General features: G+C 49.3%; 6 protein-coding genes across 6 annotated transcripts; 3 read left to right on the forward strand and 3 right to left on the reverse strand.

Moving 5' to 3' along the window:
- The first annotated feature begins 27 nt into the window (after positions 1 to 27).
- On the forward strand, positions 28 to 5,300 carry DEU56DRAFT_783181 (mediator complex subunit 13 C-terminal-domain-containing protein). The gene is made up of 7 exons (XM_041352136.1): positions 28 to 803; positions 876 to 1,188; positions 1,241 to 3,351; positions 3,404 to 3,630; positions 3,682 to 3,778; positions 3,828 to 4,472; positions 4,527 to 5,300. Exons 1-7 carry the CDS (start codon positions 449 to 451, stop codon positions 5,117 to 5,119), a joined length of 4,341 nt encoding a protein of 1,446 aa, XP_041211894.1. The 5' UTR covers positions 28 to 448; the 3' UTR covers positions 5,120 to 5,300.
- DEU56DRAFT_783184 (uncharacterized protein) lies at positions 5,301 to 6,413 on the reverse strand. The gene is made up of 4 exons (XM_041352137.1): positions 6,235 to 6,413; positions 6,057 to 6,183; positions 5,723 to 6,008; positions 5,301 to 5,672 (listed from the first exon to the last, which is right to left on the reverse strand). Exons 1-4 carry the CDS (start codon positions 6,327 to 6,329, stop codon positions 5,332 to 5,334), a joined length of 849 nt encoding a protein of 282 aa, XP_041211895.1. The 5' UTR covers positions 6,330 to 6,413; the 3' UTR covers positions 5,301 to 5,331.
- Positions 6,414 to 7,150, forward strand: DEU56DRAFT_783186 (Spt4/RpoE2 zinc finger-domain-containing protein). Its single transcript, XM_041352138.1, has 3 exons — positions 6,414 to 6,589; positions 6,641 to 6,749; positions 6,813 to 7,150. Exons 1-3 carry the CDS (start codon positions 6,467 to 6,469, stop codon positions 6,932 to 6,934), a joined length of 354 nt encoding a protein of 117 aa, XP_041211896.1. The 5' UTR covers positions 6,414 to 6,466; the 3' UTR covers positions 6,935 to 7,150.
- Positions 7,151 to 7,188: 38 nt separating this feature from the next.
- On the reverse strand, positions 7,189 to 10,109 carry DEU56DRAFT_783190 (uncharacterized protein). Its single transcript, XM_041352139.1, has 8 exons — positions 9,908 to 10,109; positions 8,736 to 9,855; positions 8,395 to 8,682; positions 8,290 to 8,345; positions 8,152 to 8,240; positions 7,866 to 8,100; positions 7,596 to 7,810; positions 7,189 to 7,546 (listed from the first exon to the last, which is right to left on the reverse strand). The coding sequence occupies exons 1-8, from the start codon at positions 10,007 to 10,009 to the stop codon at positions 7,498 to 7,500; spliced, it is 2,154 nt and encodes a 717-aa protein (XP_041211897.1). The 5' UTR covers positions 10,010 to 10,109; the 3' UTR covers positions 7,189 to 7,497.
- A 91-nt stretch (positions 10,110 to 10,200) lies between these two features.
- DEU56DRAFT_927728 (peptidase M24) lies at positions 10,201 to 12,501 on the forward strand (the record flags this gene model as incomplete). The annotated part of the gene is made up of 13 exons (XM_041358624.1): positions 10,201 to 10,395; positions 10,449 to 10,580; positions 10,644 to 10,766; positions 10,815 to 10,899; positions 10,947 to 11,289; positions 11,349 to 11,464; positions 11,520 to 11,609; positions 11,659 to 11,678; positions 11,734 to 11,979; positions 12,033 to 12,161; positions 12,218 to 12,282; positions 12,333 to 12,392; positions 12,448 to 12,501. Exons 1-13 carry the CDS (start codon positions 10,224 to 10,226, stop codon positions 12,499 to 12,501), a joined length of 1,635 nt encoding a protein of 544 aa, XP_041211898.1. The 5' UTR covers positions 10,201 to 10,223.
- A 320-nt stretch (positions 12,502 to 12,821) lies between these two features.
- DEU56DRAFT_753202 (uncharacterized protein) lies at positions 12,822 to 18,943 on the reverse strand (the record flags this gene model as incomplete). The annotated part of the gene is made up of 22 exons (XM_041349694.1): positions 12,822 to 13,217; positions 13,271 to 13,481; positions 13,532 to 13,603; positions 13,655 to 13,700; positions 13,751 to 14,039; positions 14,085 to 14,286; positions 14,336 to 14,383; positions 14,434 to 14,510; positions 14,560 to 14,580; positions 14,909 to 15,064; positions 15,270 to 15,329; positions 15,383 to 15,529; positions 15,588 to 15,621; positions 15,677 to 15,929; positions 15,981 to 16,407; positions 16,512 to 16,967; positions 16,991 to 17,071; positions 17,122 to 17,250; positions 17,315 to 17,413; positions 17,461 to 18,080; positions 18,231 to 18,835; positions 18,891 to 18,943. 22 exons carry the CDS (start codon positions 18,941 to 18,943, stop codon positions 12,822 to 12,824), a joined length of 4,482 nt encoding a protein of 1,493 aa, XP_041211899.1.
- Between the last annotated feature and the right edge of the window lie 212 nt (positions 18,944 to 19,155).

A 19,155-nucleotide genomic window follows, 5' to 3' on the forward strand; every position in this document is an offset into this window, starting at 1 on the left:
GGATTACATAAGCTCATAACTCCACCAAGTACACTCTTACCAGTGTTTGTCAACGTTCTCAACGTCGTCGCCAATGATGGTAATGGTTCAATGTTTCATCGGAAGCTAGTATTATTGGCCTGGGCTCGTTGTCGTCGTCGCTGTGGTCGTTGCGAGATTTTGTACATACCAAAAGCACGAATAATAACCTTAATGATACTTATCATTCATACAAACGATGCTGTTCGTCGCCATAGGCAGCGACGACGCAATAGAATCAAGTGTAATGTGAATCAGTTTTTGCAATGATTCGCTTTCTCAGAGAATAGTTCTAGTGAGTCCGTTTGTGGTGGGTACCACGGATTGACCACGGATCAAAGAACCATGCAGACCGCGTAACCCATTGCTGCTCTCCACTCTCAACGACCTGCAATCTGCTCTTTGACGTCGTTGACGCCAATGAGCCTATATGGCCCACAGACATGAGACAACAGCGCCCTTGCCAAGTGCCTTTACTTCGATTTCCTCGACACTCACCGCATCGGACAAGCTGCTCTCATCCGTGCTGACACTCCCCGCAAATCCGTGCATTGTCTATGCGACATACTCCCCATCTGGAACAGCACCTCCATACGAAATACTAGAGTCTGCACGGAGACAGCTGGTTTCACGAAATCAAGCTTCTACTTTTCAAGACTCAATCCTTCCACATGTTCACATCGATCGGGATATGCCAACCTTTCATGCGTTCATTGTAGCATCCGATGAGCTACTCGACAACTCTCTGTCTGTTCTGAAACAGCTCAGATTCGATGATCTGATAAGTGAGTCTGCGCACATTCACCTCATTGTCGTGAGCTGTTACCACCTTCACACACTGCTAACTGGTGCTGCAGTCTCAGAAACTTCTTCCTTCACACCACATGGGGTCTATCCATGCAGTTTGACATGTGCAGACAGTCGAACTCCATGTGCATCGTGTCTTGCTCACGCTGATCTTTCATCCATCTCCACCGCCCGCCTCCTTCCACGGAAGCCACTCCGACAAATCTACGCTCGATTTATCGATGCTGTCCGGACACGCCTCATAGACTATGTTGTCAATGCATCCTTGACTTCTGCCCTTCGCTTCCACAATGGCTTCCTGCTCGTACCCAATGTCATATCCAACGAGTGGGGCGCAGACTGGGATCATCATGCGCAATTGCGGTATGAATATTACCGTCCCACCATTTCTGACACTGACAAAATTGTTATCCAGCCCGCTCGTCCACTGCCACCTCGATTTTCACCTCGCTTCCAACCGGCTTGAGGTTCACTCCATCTTTCGGCCTTTCCCACACGTTCCCCTTCCTGCACTTCTCCCCCTCCCACCTGGTACACCTCTCACCCTTCTCCCTACCGGCGCCCCTGCCTTCTTCCTAGCCAATTACTCAGGTCCTACTGCTTCTCTCACCGCGCATTTTACTCGCTCCCTTGCACCGCACCCCCTCCCGCGCCCCAAAGACCCCCAATATATCATCGCGTGGCTCGCGGTGCAAAACAAGCAGGGGGAGGACAAGGGCACGCCAATAATCTGGCCTACAGCCCTGTGTTTAGTTTCGAATTCATCATCACGCAAGCCACTGGCACATATCCCAGAGCTACCTGCGCAGCTCCAGCCTTCCCCGCCTCCACCACCTCCCCCGTCAATCAATGTCGGAACACCCCATGTAGACTCGCCGAGCACACCGCTTAGGGTTTTAACGAACCACCCGCTGACGCGTCGTCCCGCCACAGCTTCTCCATCTCCCCTCAGAGCTCTCCGCACGTTAACCCTTTCGCACACTCCCAGCCTGCAGAATGTCGCATCAGAGGTCGGCAGTTATGTCGAGTCTGTCGTGCGTGAGAGAGATCGGGAACGGGAGCGCATTCGCAGGGAGCGCGAAGCGATGGCATCAGTATCCGCGTCGCCGCAGGTAGTCACACCAGCTGCAGCTGCAGTCTCTACTGTCCCTACCCCAGTACCCGATACAAATCTTCCACTGCATCCACCCCCTCCGGCACCCACTGAACAGCCACCTATCCATCCAAGTGTCTATTACCCCTCTCCTGCAACTGCAATTGATCCCCCTGCTCCCCCTGGACCCCCATCTGTGTCTGAACTTTCAATACCGTTGCCACAGACGAACCATGCCCCTGCCCCACCTTCATTTGACCCATTCAATTCCATGGACACCACCTGGTCGCAACCCACATCCGACTTCATGGACTATGATATGGGTCCCGCTGGTCAACGCCGTATCGATGTAGACTTCGCAGACTACGATACATTCACATTCACTGATGATGACTTTAGCTTCTTTGATCGTCCCTCGCGCCCATCAGATGCTGCGCCCGCACCACTTGCGCTCTCACCAAGCATATTTGGTGTCGCAGATGTTGGCGTGTCCTTTACCCCTGCAGCGGGCACTCAGCTCTCTCCAGATGTCCTGACATTCACTCCCGCACCCGCACCTGCTCTCCCCTCTCCGACTACCTCAAGCTCAGCGCCTTCCACACCTCATGTGAAGGTTACACACCCGCCGTCCCAGTTCGCTCGTACCTTTGACCCCGTCGCATTCGCTCCTTCCCACAGTCTTGCGGATGCCAAGTACTCCTCTGCCGGAAAGTTTGCTCTCCCCAGCCCGCCGGACGAAGAGGACCGCACTTCACCCTTGCCCGACCAGCGTTCGCAGAGCTATAGCACAGCTTCCCCTGCTGATCTGCGTGCGCGGTATAGCGCCGCAACAGACCCGCGCATTAGCATTGTACGCCAGCTTATCGGCGTCAAGCGTAAGTCCAAGTCACTCGATCATGGAAGAGCGCGCTGCCGGCAGTTCCTCCTGTCCTCGTATGATGACAGTGTCCACGAGGATACAATTCCTCCGCTAGAGGACGACGAAAAGTCTGAGGCTATTTCTGAAGATGACGCAGACATGGATGACGAGCGTGAGCGCTCGACCACACCACCCCCATCGTACCTCCCTCTAGGTCCCATGCTCCTCCACACACAATTCCACCACGCGCTCCTCCTGCCACTCTGCCAACCTCTTCGCCCGCCAGGATCAGCAGTCGCGCCTATGAGCCTAGTGCTTCCCCCACCGCCTGCGGCCGCACATACACCGGTCTCTCCTGCTGCATCATTGGAGAAAATTAATCAGGAGTTGGCAGCGGCAGGCGCAGCGCTGGCGCGGGAGGTCGTTGAAAATTCTGTTTGGGCTCGCGCTTGGGGTTGCTGTACCGCAGGGGATGAGCAGGTTTGGCCCAGCGATATTCAGGAACTAGCGGGAATCTTGAAGCGTGTGGATGTTCTTGATGGACCAGCAGAACTATCGACAATGTTCTCATCCGGTAAGTTTTCGAGGATCTGATGATCGGATCATATTTAATGATATACCTGCAGGTGAAAATGTTCACCTCCAAAGGCTGGACCCGCCCATGTTTTCAGTAGGCAAGTCAGGCTGTGTCGTGCAAGTATTGCCATCAGCATTGCGCTTCTGGGAGAAGCTAGGCCTCACGCCTCACGGTGGCAAAAGGGACGTCGTCGCTTTCGTGTTTCTCGAAGATGGTGGCCTGGAAAAGCAGCATCAGGCTGAGGTTTGGTTGAACAAGATGTCTGTGGGATATAGTGTGAGTCCGGTCTTCCTCTCGTTTTCAAGTAATCAATTTTATTTTGAGCAGGCTAAGCAACTTGGATCTTTCATTCCTGGGAGCAGCACGATGTGCTCAGCGGACGGAGTCCTGCCCCTGAGGCTGGAGAATCTGAGGAAGTCCATAAGTGAGTTATCTTTTGATCAGTGGTGTGCTCAAATATAACGCTTAAACAGGGTCCTTTCTGCAATGCTTGGAGTCAAGCAATGATCTTGTCTTCTTCATAGCCATTCCTGACCTAGCGATCGGGCTTGCCTCACCCCTCCTGCGTGAAATCTTTAGTTTCGTCAAGCAGACCCAGGTCAAGCGCTCTGAAGCTCCTATTCTCTTCCAGTTTGTCCCCGAGCACCTTATTTCCTCGGCAGAGAGCCCTTCCGGTGAAGACTCGGAAATCGACGCCCTCTGTTATGCCACCTATCGACGCATGCTCAAACCCGTCGAACGTTCCATGGCTAGAGGATTTCCCGACAAAACCGAAACAGTTGCATATTTTCAGGAGCAGCCCTTTGTTCTGGCCCGCCCCTCAAGTACTGTCCACTTCGCACAAACAACTCCAGCTCGGTCCCTTGACGTCATGGATCGACACACGCTCCTTCACGTTGGCTACCGATTTTCTGCCTGTGGAAAATGGTTATTCGCTGCTTGTGTTGACCAACGTGGGGAAACCTACGATCTCGGGACGTGGCTAATACAGGACGAGATAGAGACATCGGCAGTGGTGCAAGTCTGGAATTTTGCGGTGCAATTTGCGAAGAGAGCAAACGTTGAGTGGCGGATTGTCATTGCGAAACTAGGGTCTATGGCTGTCAGCGAATTGGAAGGTTGGTGGTCCGGATGACTCTGATGTTGCCTTTGCTTATCTTATTGTTCTATAGGATGGAACGTTCACCTGGCCGCTGCCGTCCCCCTGTGCAATGATTTGCCTCCTTTCCATGTCAGCTTGCTTTCCGTGGAGCAGAATTTATGCTGGCCTATCATACCACAACTTAATGAAACATCAGCCTCGACGTCATCCAGACGGGCACCTGCGAAGGATTCCAAATCTATATACGTGGACACTGCTGCCCCAACCTACACCATATATCCATCTACACGTATTCCCCTTGCCTCGCGTTCTTGTCAGGAACAGCTAGATTCGCCATTCATCCCGGACAACGACGGCACGACGACATCTGATTCATCCAGCATCCTGCCAATATCTACATCCATCCTCGTTCGGTCTCTGTCCACACACACGGCTTCTACCCAATCATCCATCTACATACATCATCTTCATGCGCTTCACTCTCCTGGTTCTTCCCTCACCATTTCAGATGATACCATGCGCAAGGATATCACGGTCAATTTTTATGAATTGTCTATTCTTGCAGGCGCGATGCTGGGCTTCCAAGAATACCCTCTACTGCCTTTCCATCTTGCTGCACTCGAAGCCATGAACCATTCCCTCAGACGGGAAGATACCAGCTGAGGCTTTGCCTCGTTGTCTCTCCCTCATCTTTTTATCAGTAGATCTGTCGCTATCTTGCTTTTTTTTTTGGTAACTACCTTACAGTTGTTGCATGTACCGCACTATTTTGTATCCTTACTGCTTACATCCATGATCCCTCTTGCTTGCTTGATCATGTTTATTACTATGAAGTAAAAACACAAATGTACAAATGTTATGGAATAGGCGCTGATCTACTGAGTCTTCCTTTCCTGAGCATGGTACCCCTTTGGTGCATCCAAGCGCACAGATGACTGAAGGCTGGCAAGAGCTGAAACAGCCAACATGATAATGGGCACGATGACGAAGAAAACGACGAGCAAAGCGACAAGAAGTGGTGTGGAGAATAATTGGTATCTCTTAAAAATACCACCGTCAGAAAGAGTGGAGTTATCAGGAGGGGCGAACGTTGAGTCGAATTCAGAAGGGGGAAGTAACTGACGGCGGTGCTGTTCAAGTGGTGATCCAGTGTACAAAACCAGGTGGCTCGTGAAAGCTGCGTCGATCTTCTCGATTTCGCTAGAAAGGTATTGATCTGGCACATTATGTGTGAAGTAGATGTAATTCAACTCGGTGTGAACTCACCATAACCCAACATGGCCGCCTTTCGGAATTTCGGGCTACCCTCCATTGCTGGCATATTGACGCATACGATGTGTTTGGAGCTTTCGGCCAGGTCTAAAGGACCATCTGCTGGACTAACATTGGCCAAAGTCGAGCCACAGCGCCTTGCCAGAGACTCTGCGATGTCCTGGAAGGAAGAAGAGGCGCTACGTTTCACATGTGGATACTGTCTTGATGAGGGCGCAGAATTCAAAATGGAAGAGAGTCCAGAAGTAGTGGGTAATCCTCGAAGGTCAGAACTACGGAGCTGCGGAATAATGTCAGTATCATAGCCAACTGGAAGGCTAGTACATACACCTGGCTGGTCTATTACTAGAACAGTATCGAAGGAGCAAATATCTTTTGGCGACAGAATTCCGCCAACTATGCTCACAGAATCTTCGTACCGTAAGTCTGGAGATAGACTGTTTAACACGGACGAGCTGTGCCGAAGTGAGTCCCGACAGAATGATTGGTAGACAGCTGACACAAACCTTTTAGATGACCATGCTACAACTGGAACTGTGTCCGAGTATCCCAGCACGCCGACTACAGGGAATAGAGCCAAGATGGCAGCGCGTCCAGCCATGAAGTTGAAGTTACTGGTTATGATATTGAGCCTGAGGAAGCGCGCGGTAGCCTGAACTTGAATTACATAAGCCAGGCACGTGAAACTGCTGTTCAGCTTCACCTTGGCTTCACCCAGCAAGATAACAGCTAACAGTCATGGCCACTATTCCTCCTCAAGCGAGGTCCAAACAACTCCGAGCATGCTTACTATGTTCTATCATTCAACATCCCATGGATTTTCGGAAGAACGGTTGTCCAAATTGTGAAGAGCTCATGCAGGTGTTACGAGGTCATCGCAAATCCTTCCAGTTTTCGCTGACGTCCTCTCAGATGAAAGGTTCCCCTGACCGCATAAGTGTTTGCACCACCACATACTTTGATGGTATTATTGCTGTCATTGACGCAGAAGCAAGCTGGGTTGCTCGATGGCAAAGAACATGCAAGTTTACGCTACTGTGAGCTTAGATGCTATGCTGATCCCTGATTGCAATCTGTTTCATAGCAAAATATGTTCGGGGAATGTATGCTGTCCGTGTAAAAGGTCGTATTCCTGAAGATGTAGAAGCCGAGCTTGAGTCCCGTGGCATCAAGTACCGTCCAAGAGACCAGAGCGATCAGGATTAGCATGTGTATTGCATTTCATGCTGCAGTCCAGTTTTGTCACAGTTTACATTAGCTTTGTCGCTACCTTTAGTAGCAGAATTAATAGCCAGCATAGATCTTCGATATGCGCCACATTGTTCAGTCTCAACAGGTTTCAACGCATTTGCTGTATTACACAACTCATTGTCACTGGAGCCAGCACCCCAGGTTTCTCAAAATTATTCGAGTTGGAGACCCATGATACGTAATCCGCAACAGTGCCCCAAAGATTGCAGAGGACCTTCGGTGACCGTTACGAGCTCTGTACGGTAACCCGAGACAAGATCCAGCAATTCACGACCACCAAGCATATATTAAATCAGAATCGTATGATAATCCTTGGCAGAGTATGTATACAATAAGGTATCAATTCATAACCTTATACGGTGGCCAGTGTGTATGGATACACCTGGAAGGATATCAGAATAACAGTCACCATAGCCGACTAAGCTTATAATGCTGGGTAAAAAGGGGTATGAGGACTGGAGGTAATCAACAATAGTCTGCCCTTAGCAAGTCCTTGGTAATAACGGAAGAAAACTAGATCAAAGCAGCTCATGAAGGACTTGGTCATATCGATGAGGCATGTGTGACCTAGAAAATGGCGTGAACATGACATCTAGCATCACGGGTCAAGACGCACCTAAGCATATTTCTTGAGAAAACTATTTGAGAAAATACTTTCTCAACGTCCAAGACCTCGAATAACCTTAATGTTTTGTCGGGATACTTATTGGGCTCATGCGACTGATGCGAAGGGTGCAGGTCGCAGTCCCTGACAGCCCATAAGACGCGACCAGGTGGGAATAGATCAGTCATTTGCATGTTTGCCTCAAGGGTTTTCCGCATCGACAGAAACTACATCGCACATTAATCCGGCCGATATTGTCACGTTGTGATGCATGGAACATACCCAATGAGGGTCATCCGACGACCCATCTCCAGCCTTCCATCGCTTGATTCTATTAGTGATGACCGAATATCCTTCTGTGCCACCATTCCGCTCATTTGCATCACACAGCCAGAGGGCTGCATTACGAATGTCCCGGACAGAACCGAGTGACAGTCGAGACACAATGTCATCGGAACATACAAACGATGTGACCATTTTCGACGCTAATCGACTAAGCGCAGCATCCGTCAGACAACTAGGGGGATTCAGAAAATTATGTCCCAGTCGAATAAGATACATAACGTACGGAGGTCCTATGCAATAGACAGATACATTGTGATCCGTTGGCAGGCCGCTTGAAGGCACTGTCAAGCAAGTTGCAGGGTCCGCCCACATCTAAATGGAATGTGTCAATATGAAGCAATTGCAGTTTCGTCGCGTTCACCATAGCCAACAGAACCGCGACACCTGCTCCCAGACTATGCCCGCAAAGTATGAGTTCTGGTTTGCGATCAGTTGTGACAAATATCATTAAAACAATTTCGATTACCATATCCTGGATTGCGAGTCAATGCATCCATGACAGCCACATGGACTGGTTTGCCAATCTCGCCCATCACACGGGCCATACGAAGCATCCCTCCATGAACTTGGTACGTGGGCTGTTTATCATGCGAAGTCGTCGAGAGAATAGACAAACGCCTCCGATGGGTCCTTCTACTTGACCCGGGGAATGGTATACTGTCTCCAGTGTCTTCCTGAGACGTACTGGACGCAGGCTCGAATTCTACCGGATCGCAAGTCAAATCAACAGCGAGCTCGTTAAGTGACATTGTGCCTGTAAAGCAATAGTAAGCACAAGACGAATAACTTCTCTCCATACGAAGCTACCTCGTAAGACAAGCACGACCTGGCGTCTATCGTGGTCGGTCAAGACCCAGAATCTAGGCATCTGACGCTCTATCCCGACAACAGCCGTTGCGCGAGCCCTTGCCTGTATATTTGGCTGCTCTATTGCCTCCCCATGCACCGACCTCTCGAAAATTTCCTTGTCATGCTTGCCCATCAATACATCCCACCAAGAGTACTCCAGATTGTCAGAGGGCATTCCACGAGACGAAGAATTTCCTTTCATCTCATCTTCCGCTGCATTTACAGCACTCTGGAGCTGCGCCTCTTCTGCATCCTTTTCATTACGTGTGGTCGGCGGGTTTAAAGTGTGGGATGGCGATGTCAGCAGCAGAGGTACTCCAAAAAAGAGTAGACTTGCGCCGCCATAGCCGGCAAGAACCATTTTGGAAAATCTTCGCAAGTTAGTCTTTAGCTCAGCTATAGACTTCTGCGGTAAATCTATGCGCGGTTCTTTCCACCTAAAAGAAGATATGGACGACATTGACAATCTCGACAGGACACTCGGAGACCTGGAGCGGGTGTGAGACTGCGCGGATGCCTCTCCGATGTCTGCAGATATTAGCTGTCCTCGATGCCCCGGGAATATTACGTCAGACGTTACTCGAATTCGTGAGGATGTATGTTTGAGATGAGGGGCGGTGGACGGGTCATGAAACTGAATCTCGCGAAGGTACGGGAACCAACTCTGCTCTTGCCACTCGTGGGTGACGCCTTGCAGAGCCACCCATGCAACCAAAGCTCTAGCGACCTCTGTTATTCCGTACCTTCTCCCTGGGATATGCTCGTGTGAGCCAGGATGGTCCCACTCACGCTTTACCAAGTCGATAAATGATGCCAAAGAGAAGGAGGCTTCGCTGCTGCCAGGGAAGATGGTGGAGAGCATATCGATGGAACTATAGGCCGCTCGTAGGGAAGCTGATGAAATATACTCCCCAGCATAGATGGGAGCAAGAGTAAGTTTCTCGGCGAAGGTGATAGCGCTCGCGACCGCGCCTTCTAGGACCGGCGCAGCGACCTCACTCCCACCGAATATTGCGTGATCGAGGGCGGAAGCGACCACACCCACAACACTGGACGCTGCATCTCGAGCAACCGAGAACTATGGAGTAATGTGAGCTCTGGCATCGTAAATTTGGCATTATTCGGCTTACTCCCAGTCGTGTTGTACCCTTGACAGCGGTGAAAGCAAGGGAAGTCGCTGCTGAAGTGAGGTCAAGACTTCGCCTACCAAATCTCTGCCAGTCATAGTCCATGATTACTGGTGAGAAGGAAGGATATCTGTGGGCAGGGCAAGTCCATGCCTCAGCTGCTCAGGTAAATAACAACGTCAGTTCCAGATCAAAGGAAGCAACACAAAGCCTGTGATTCTACAAGATCCCGAATTAGACTCGCCAATGACTAAAATGGCATATTTATAAAATATTATAATTTGCTCGACTTGCAAGTACTTAGCGCTTAGCTTCCTTCATGTGCTCCAGCTTCCGCTCGTTGCTGCCAGGTCTCCGCACAGTCGCTGCAAGATGTCCCCGGTCACAAATTTGCACGTCCTTGAGAACATATGCTACCGAAGCAGCGCCGGATTATGACCACAAGCCCTCACATTATGGCCAACCACTCTTTCAGTCACACCCCCACCTACGTGAGCTTAAACCTTCTAGTTCACTTCCTATACCGTTATCAAAGCCAAGACAGTCAGGCCCAATGAACTCACGCCTGGGATTCCGTCCGAAGAATACGAGCGGCGTCGGAAAGACCTCATGGATAGCCTACCTAGCAATAGCGTGGTAGTTTTGATTGCTGCACCTGTTAAATACATGAGCGGAAGTATGTGAATATTCTATTCTTCTTCTTTCAATACCTTGAAATTCGCTCCAAGGTATATTGTAGGACTTTATCAAGTCTGCGCTGATTGCTTGCCTAACATTATGGCTTCAAGTTACAAATACCGCCAAGCCTCTGACTTCTGGTATCTCACTGGTTTCGAAGAGCCCGATTCCGCTGTTGTCCTAGGTACGGAGTCACTTTTTTTTCATTTGGCCTGGACTTACTTCCTACCAGAGAAGAATGCGTCTTCTCGAGGATATAGGATGACACTGTTCTCGAACGGGAAGGACTCTGCGAAAGAGAAGTGGGATGGCCCAAGGTAAATTCCGTGACTAAACCGATGTCCTGAAATGATATCTTTTTCAGGACAAGCTTTGACGATGCTCTGAATGTTTTTAAAGCGGACGACGCCCTTACAATTAAGGCTTTTCCGACTCAACTGCGATCTATGATAAGCCTTTACTCTAATGTTTATATTGACCTGCCCCAATCTCAGCGCAAAAATGTGCGCTCAACCAAGTCATTGCTTCGGTACCTTTCGCCTCCTGTCAATCCTCGGTCAGAGTACGAGACTGTCGTGGAGTCATTGTCGAGCTCCCGGCGGAAACCTCTTGCTCCTCTCATTGCCCAATTAAGAACGTTCAAGAGTGTCTGCGAGCAACAAGTCATGAGAATGGCTGCTGACATTAGCGGCCGCTCCCTTGCAAAGGTCATTGGTTTCCTGAACCATCACTTGTTATTCTGACATGATACCTTTTCGTCTGGAAGACAATGCGCTTTACGCGACCCGGCATCTCAGAAAGTGCACTAGCAGCTCATTTTGAATATTTGTGTAGTCTGTCGGGTTCACAGCGCCTTGCATATGTCCCCGTTGTTGCATCTGGGTGAGTCATATTGGCTTCAAATGCATGACATTGGGGTCTTTAATCTGCGGTACAGGCCAAATGCCCTCATCATACACTATACGTCAAATAATCAAGTTGTACAAGATGGCGAGATGATTTTGATGGACGCAGGATGTGAATACAAGTAAGTTATTATTTTATTGGATTCTTTCTGGCACACTAACACTGTTAAGCGGTTACGCGTCTGACCTCAGTGGGTGCTATTAATTCTGCTTTCAATGATTTACCCGTATCTGGTCATCCTTAAGCTCGCACATATCCAGCCAATGGCTCCTTTACACCTCCGCAAAAGGAGCTATATGGCGCGGTGTTGTCCGCACAGAAGGCTTTGGTCGGGTTATGCACGGAGGCAGAGGGATTGAGTCTTCATGATTTGCATCGAAAATCTTGCGACCTCCTCAGACAGGAGCTGAAACAGATAGGGTTTGCTCTCCATACAGGAGACCTGGAGAGAGTTCTTTACCCTCATTTCCTCAGTCATCCGATCGGGATCGGTACGTGGGTTTCTACTACAACTGTCTAGGGTCCTGATGCAGGGATTTTCTAGATTTGCATGAATCATCGCATTCAGACAGAGGAGAGCTGTACGTGGTTCTTGTAGTTTCGTCTTCGTTAGATCTAGAGTTCATCATCCATTCAAGATTGAAAGCCGGTATGGTTATTACTGTAGAGCCAGGTACGTGTTCTGTGCATTATATCAATAATGGACTATTAATCTTGACCGATATTCAGGGATATATGTTCCGCCTACCGCTCAGTTCCCAAAGCACTTCCATAACATTGGCATCCGGATAGAGGTTGGCTAGGAGATCTGTATTCTCCACAGCTCTACTGACATACCTTACAGGACGAGGTCCTTGTTGGCGAGAAACACCCCGTGGTTCTCAGCGTTAGCGCACCAAAGGAGGTTCGTCCTAATCTCTTCTCCTTGCCGGACAAACTAAAGCCGCACACATATTTAGATTGCAGATATAGAGGGTGCATGTCAGGGACTGTTGGGACTGGAGCCAATTTGAGGCTGGATGATCATGTATATCTACCCCTAGACCTCGCATTACCTGTGTGCTCCCGTACGGTGCTCCCAAATAACATCACTCGTCCTCCGGATGATCGTCCGTCTCAAATGCCTTGAGTATCTGATCCTTCCTAAGCCACTTTTCTTCAGGAGTGAAGTACCAGCTCAAGAAAGCGAAAATGGAAATTGCGCCAAAGATGACAATGGACTGCCAGGATGGTCAGTGGATGAATTGATGAGCACGGGCTGTAAAACTCACGAAATTAAATGTCTGGGCGCTGACAGGGAATTCAAATGGCGATATATCAACCTAGCACCAACTCAGTTCAAGTCAGGTGTCATTGAGTGGAAGTAGCGCACCGCAAATACCAGCGCGTTAAATAAGACGGCGCAAATATAGAATGGCTTAGCATATTTTCCCAGCCTGAAATGAGAAGACTGGAAACGATCAGGTGTCATCGTCAAGCGCAGCAAAGCGATAAGGCCATATGCTGCAATGGTCGGGACGGCCCCCGCCGAGACCAACGATGTGAATGCCACCTGACTGGGAAGGATTGTGCAGAGAAGAATGGCTGCAAAGATGTAGATGACGGTCACTGCATTGCGAGGTTGTCCCTTGGAGTCGATAGTGCCGATCCATCGGGACATTGGTAAGACTCCATCTCTTGCGACTGCGAACACAAGGCGTGAGGACGCGACAATAGCGACAGTTGTGTTCTAGCACGCCAGCTAATGAAATTCACGATTATTTTCAAAGAGGGAGTACGCACCATGATGAGGCCAATGACCGCAATTACAGTCATAATGATGCTGGCCTTCTTTCCAAGAGCGAGCGCGTATATCTGGACGAATGGCTGTGGCGCATCGAGGGCGAACATAGTGTCGAGGTCTGGTGTACAGAACAAAAATAGAATGGTCGTGATGAAGCCCAAAACACCGGTTGCAATTGCGCTCCATAAAATTCCTTTGGCTGCAACCACACTGCGAGAAGTCAAACAAAGGCACCATTAAGACGTTGTAGAAGGCCATACCTAGCATTCTTGGTCTCCTCAGCGATGTGCCCTGAGGCATCAAAGCCTGTCAGCGTCCCCGCCGTGAATAACCTAGAATTATCTCAGATAATTGCCTGATCACTGAATTGACAATTGACGTACAAAGATAAGAGCCAGTTCCACCCAGCTGGGGCTCCCGTGCCGTTATCTGTCGTAAATTCAGCATGGCTAAGGGCGTTGGCAGAGTGAACCACTTACAGGTCATCGTGAAGACATCATTGGCGGACCGGAAACCATACGTGTTCGAAACACCAATGGGCAACCAGATGAGACACAGGAAAAAGTCGAGCATCATGAGGCCGAGAGAAAATTTGAAGACACCAGAATATAATTTGGGCGGAAGGTAGTTGATAGCCACTGACAACAACAGCATTCCTTCGGATATTGCCCAGATGAGAGCCCGCCACCGGATATTGTCATTTCCAACACCTCCAGGGAAGTCGATCTCCCAAACAGCAAGTTGAGAAACGATATAATTGGCTGTGGTCTATAAAATTGAGAATTGGGTACACCGTCATCTTGAATGACATACTTGGCAGTTGCTCGCGGTAAAGGTCATCCATGCGGTACATGCCCACCAAGCAACGAGGAAGCCGACGAATCTGGCATGTTTGGGACCAGCACTTTCTGCGGCCCATATGTAGATAGAGCCGCTTAATGGTAACGCAGAGCAGATCTCGGCGAGAACAGCAGCTGTCATGAACATGAAGACCATCGTAATAAGGTATGACGACCTGTGTTGGAGTTGGAATGCGCGAGTACAACATAAATCAACGGACAAACCATATCGCTGCGGGTCCTCCTGCAAGGAGTCCAAGGAAGAGAAAAGATCTACCGGAATGATGTTGGTAATAGCAGGAGTAGACAATGTGGTTAAATACCTGACGCCCCCGATAAAGTTTAGGGCAACAAAACTTGCTGCAAAGCTCTCAATCAAGTGCCAGCTGCGATGCAATTGCTAAAGCAGGTGAGATAGGATATCAACCAAGGTACACATATAGTCTCACCTGTTTATAGCCGAGTTTTTCCTGAAATCATGAAAAAATAACATTAGCACAAGACACATTACTCCTCGTAAGGAGTGCGAAAGTAAGGTGACACTGGGGGCTTCCCTACGCAGGTATGAGCGCTGTTCAGGTTCGAGCGGTGTAATCTCAACCCCTACTGCAACTCAGACGTCAGTGACAGCCCAGTGGCATCCGGGCTGTTCAAAAACGATTCCGAGTCATTTAGCAGTAGGGATACCCGCAGCCGTCCAGTTTATCACTATGAATCGACGTTACCGATTATTTCAGTGATGCCAAACGCGTCATTTCCTGCAAGGTCATTCCCTTCTGTCGTTGAAGAGCGAATTACCATCTGCAGGGCGTCTTTGTCTGCGATAGATCCACTTTCGCCATCAACAGCGACATCGTTCGTCTTCTGTGCTCCAATGCTGGAATGGTGGGACATCGTGGCAGATGAACTGGAAGATAACGAGGATAAAACTACGAGCGAGATGGTATAAATACACTTGAATGATTCGGTTATAACTCCGAAGCAAAATCACACAAAAAATCTTTGATTAAGGAACATCAATTGCCATGATCGATGTCATCTACGGACAACTTCCGGCCCGGCAGTGCGCTACCGACTGCCGCGCATCCTCATTGAATATTGAGATGCTGAGGTACAATATTTGAGCTCCCAGAAAAAAATAGTGATCAAAGAGGCTTACGGGTTTGAGAGCCTTGATGAGGAGCCATTCCTCAATGGAGACATCAGCCTTAAAGGATGTCTGGAAGTTGCTAATATTAGGCTTGAAGTCTACAGCATCATGTGCGGTCAAACCTTGAGAACATCAATGCTCTGTCTTGTGATGTGGCTGAAAAGTTCATCCTTTTCATCGAAGTGTCGGCCAAACATTTTTCCAGACTCGTAGACAGCATGTTCGATCTTCACAGCAACGCCAGCACCAGCTTGAGATTTCTTGACAATCTGCGGGGCCAGGAGTCAATGATACGATGCCAACAGCAGGGCAGAAACAAAGACATACATCGAATGATTTGTGATTGATCTCCAACGACGTCCTTGTTACGGAATTATGAGTAGTAGTACTTAAAAAATCTAAAATAAAGGACTTACACCTTTCCAAGGTCAATGATCTCTTTCTTCTGCGTTGTCGGATCAACCGTGACGACACAAATCGGAGTGCCCACCCTAAGAGTCCCATCCAAGATGTCAACTCCCAGGATAATGGGATCACGTTTACAAAAGGCAGCTATAGTCTTCAATCTGCAGGGCCACACGGCTTGCGGAGCTGCGTCTCGTCGCTTCGCCTCCATGATTTCGTTGTTGTAGGCAGTGAAGGCATCAAACAGATGGTAGATGATATCAGCTGCATGACGAATCAGAAAAGTCACCGCAGAGTAACAACAGAAACTGAAACCTTTGAACACTTTGATGCCCATTTCCTCAGCGAGCTTCTCTGTATCCTTGTCAACTGGTACATCGAAACAAAGAATAACTGCAAGCTCCTTGGCCTTCTCTAGCATTGAGGCAGCGCGCATGACATCTTTCTTGTGGACGGGACCGATATTAATCCCCGATACAGGGATTTTACTGACTTTCAAGAAGTCGAGTAACGCTTCGAGAGATCCTAACGTACTAGCCTGCACGCAAACTCCACGACCTGACTTGTCGACGGAGTTTAAAAGCGAGGTAAGGTCTGACATGACCTCGTCGAGCATAGCCTCCTCGTCATCGTCTGGCCCAACAACAAGGAGCCTTGAACCTGCAACAGCTTTATCCAGATCAGGAGCAACAAGCTTGACACCCAGTGCCGCCTTGACTTCTTTGTGGTGAACATATGCTGACTAGGAGGAAACATAAGTTTCACGCTGGAAACACCCCCAACAAAGTGTATACTTGCCTTTATTCGCAGCTCGCGAAGCGGTTGAGGTGTCAACAACGCACGGACCTGAGTAACAATCGGGCCATTGAGACCGCACACAATTATTTTGTCACCTTCGCGTAGGATACCGTTGGACAAAACAACATCAATCGTTGTGCCCAAGCCCTCTACTACCTTAACTTCGAGGACCGTACACTCCAGCTCTGAGAGGTACATCAAGCGATCGCTCATGCGTTGTTGGGTGAGGTTAACCAATAGCATGATCATGTCGGGAACGCCCTCCCCGGTGATGGCGGAGGTAGGTACCAGAGAAACATTGCGGGCAAAACTCTTGTTCTCGTAGTACAGGACTGCGTTCAACCCCTGTTCTGCAAAGGCGAGGATGGTCTTTTGTACGCGGTCTTCGAATTCTCGTTGCACAGATCGTTTTTGCTTCGCAAGTGATTCTTGGAAGGCACCATCGGGAGTTTCTTTCCATCCGTATAATCGGTCAATCTGAGAAAAGAAATTGGAACCAAACACCTGAGAATATTAAGTAGATCCACCTTATTGAGGGCCACGATGAACGGCGTTTTTTTATCTTTCAATAGCCTTAGCGATTCCAGGGTTTGTGGCTCAAGGCCGTGCTGGGATGGGCAATAAATAAAAATATCCTGAGCAGACAATTGGAGCGCACCATGATATCTACCACCAAGATCGCGATGTTGCACAGAGAACTTCCGCGACTACGCAAGTTGGTGAAAGATTCGTGTCCGGGTGTATCGATAACCAACAATCCAGGGATCTTGTATTCTTGAGAGTTGTCCTGCCATCATCGTTCAGACAAAAATAATCGTTATAGCGTTCAAGAGACCAGCCTTATTCATTACTGCAGTCTTCGTCTTTATGGCATCTAATGGGAAGTATGTGGCACCTATTTGCTGGGTAATACCGCCTGCTTCGCCTTCTTGTACATTTGTTTGACGGATCTGAAGGGGTAAGCCTGAGAAATGAAGGCATGCAAGCAACAACGGACCTTATCCAACAGTTTAGTTTTACCAGTATCAACGTGTCCGAGGATACAACAGATGGGACTGCGAAGATTGTCTTTACTGTTCACCGTAGGAGCAGCCGCGTGTATACGTGCTGAACTTGCATGGGCCTGTGCCGATCTCGCATTGGCCTGCACTGTCCCTGCATCTGCCTTTTCTGTCCTTAAATTTGCTTGGGGCGCTGTGGCGGGTGGATCCCGGTCGACTTGAACGCCAGTTTGGATTTCTGGTTGTTCTGGTTGCATCTCCTCCGATTCGAGACTCTCATCTGATTCATCCCCGCTACTTGCATCCCACTCATCCTTCACTCCGTCCAACTTGACCCCATCTTCAGCAGCGGACTCGACATGGGAAGGGGCGGAAGTCTCGAGGATGACATCTGGAGTTTCCGGTCTCGACTCAGGAGCAGGCGAAGGTGAGGCCTCCTTGGCAATAGGACCCTTCTTCTTCCTATTACCGGATACGACCTTCTTTGCCGAAACACCTGCTTGTTGTTGCAGCCCTTCAATCTGAACACCAGATGCAAGGAGGGCCTGCCGACGAAGTTCGGCGGCTGCCTTTTCTTCCTTCTGTTTCTTCGTCATGTATCGACCCTCCTTCTTGGCTAGCTCAAGCTTGGCCTGAAAAGACCTTTTAGCAATATGCTTGTAGGTCGAGATGCTGGATCATGCCTTTTCTTTCTCTTTCTTCCGTTGTTTCTCCTCTTCTTTGCGCTTTGCCTCCTCTTCCGCCTGTCTCTCCTCCTCCTCTATACGTCTCCGTTCCTCCTCCTCTATTCTTCGCGCCTCCTCTTCCAGTCGTTTCTTCTCCTCCATCATGGCTTTTAAGGCACCGAGGCCGCCTTTGGCCTTTTTTGCAGGTGCAGGAGTCGGGGCAACGGCAGGAGCGACATCCTCATCTTTCTTTCCTTTCTTCTTCTTCTTCTTCTTCTTTGGGTCCGTTTCTGCTTCATCACCATCTTCTACATCCTCGAGTGCTGCGGCAGTCGTGTTATTCGCAGGTGCGGGAGGTGGCGGAGTCGGGGCGGCGGCAGGAGCGGCGTCCTCATCTTTCTTGCCTTTCTTCTTCTTTTTCTTCTTCTTTGGGTCCGACTCCCCAACATCTGCTCCTTCACCGTCTTCTTCGTCGTCAAGTGCTACAACAGTGGCGTTACGTGCAGGTGCGGGAGTCGGGGCGGCGTCAGGAGCAACATCCTCATCGTTCTTCCCTTTCTTCTTCTTCTTCTTTGTCCTTTGGTCCGACTCCGGAAACTCATCCTCAGCTTGCGCGGCTTCGGAGATGGGCAGGCGATCATCATCAGATTTTCCGATCTTGTCAGCGATAACATTGTAGTTCTCCGCTGACACACCAGCAGTCTCCCTGAGGATTCGTTACTTGAGATCGGGCACATAAATTTTAACTTCAATGGGCTCACCAATAGTCATCATCGTTGGCTTTTCCTTTCTTTCCTTTGTTTTTTGGCGGCATGATTAATACGATCGCCAATCGCTTGTAGTAGAGAAGGATTTGGGCTTAGGGATGAACTTTGCAGACATCTAATCAGCGTCACGGGAAGGAGACTGCTCATTAAACAAAATAGGCAAGTATTTCTCACATTCGCCGCAATGCAGCCCGTCCTTCCCATTTATCAATAATGTCCATGCTGTGCCCCAGTGGTGAACAGCACTTCGACGAGAATT

The sequence above is a fragment of the Suillus clintonianus genome (genome assembly GCF_016758775.1).
Source record: "Suillus clintonianus strain FC179 chromosome Unknown DEU56scaffold_13, whole genome shotgun sequence".
Taxonomy (NCBI): Eukaryota; Fungi; Basidiomycota; class Agaricomycetes; order Boletales; family Suillaceae; genus Suillus; species Suillus clintonianus.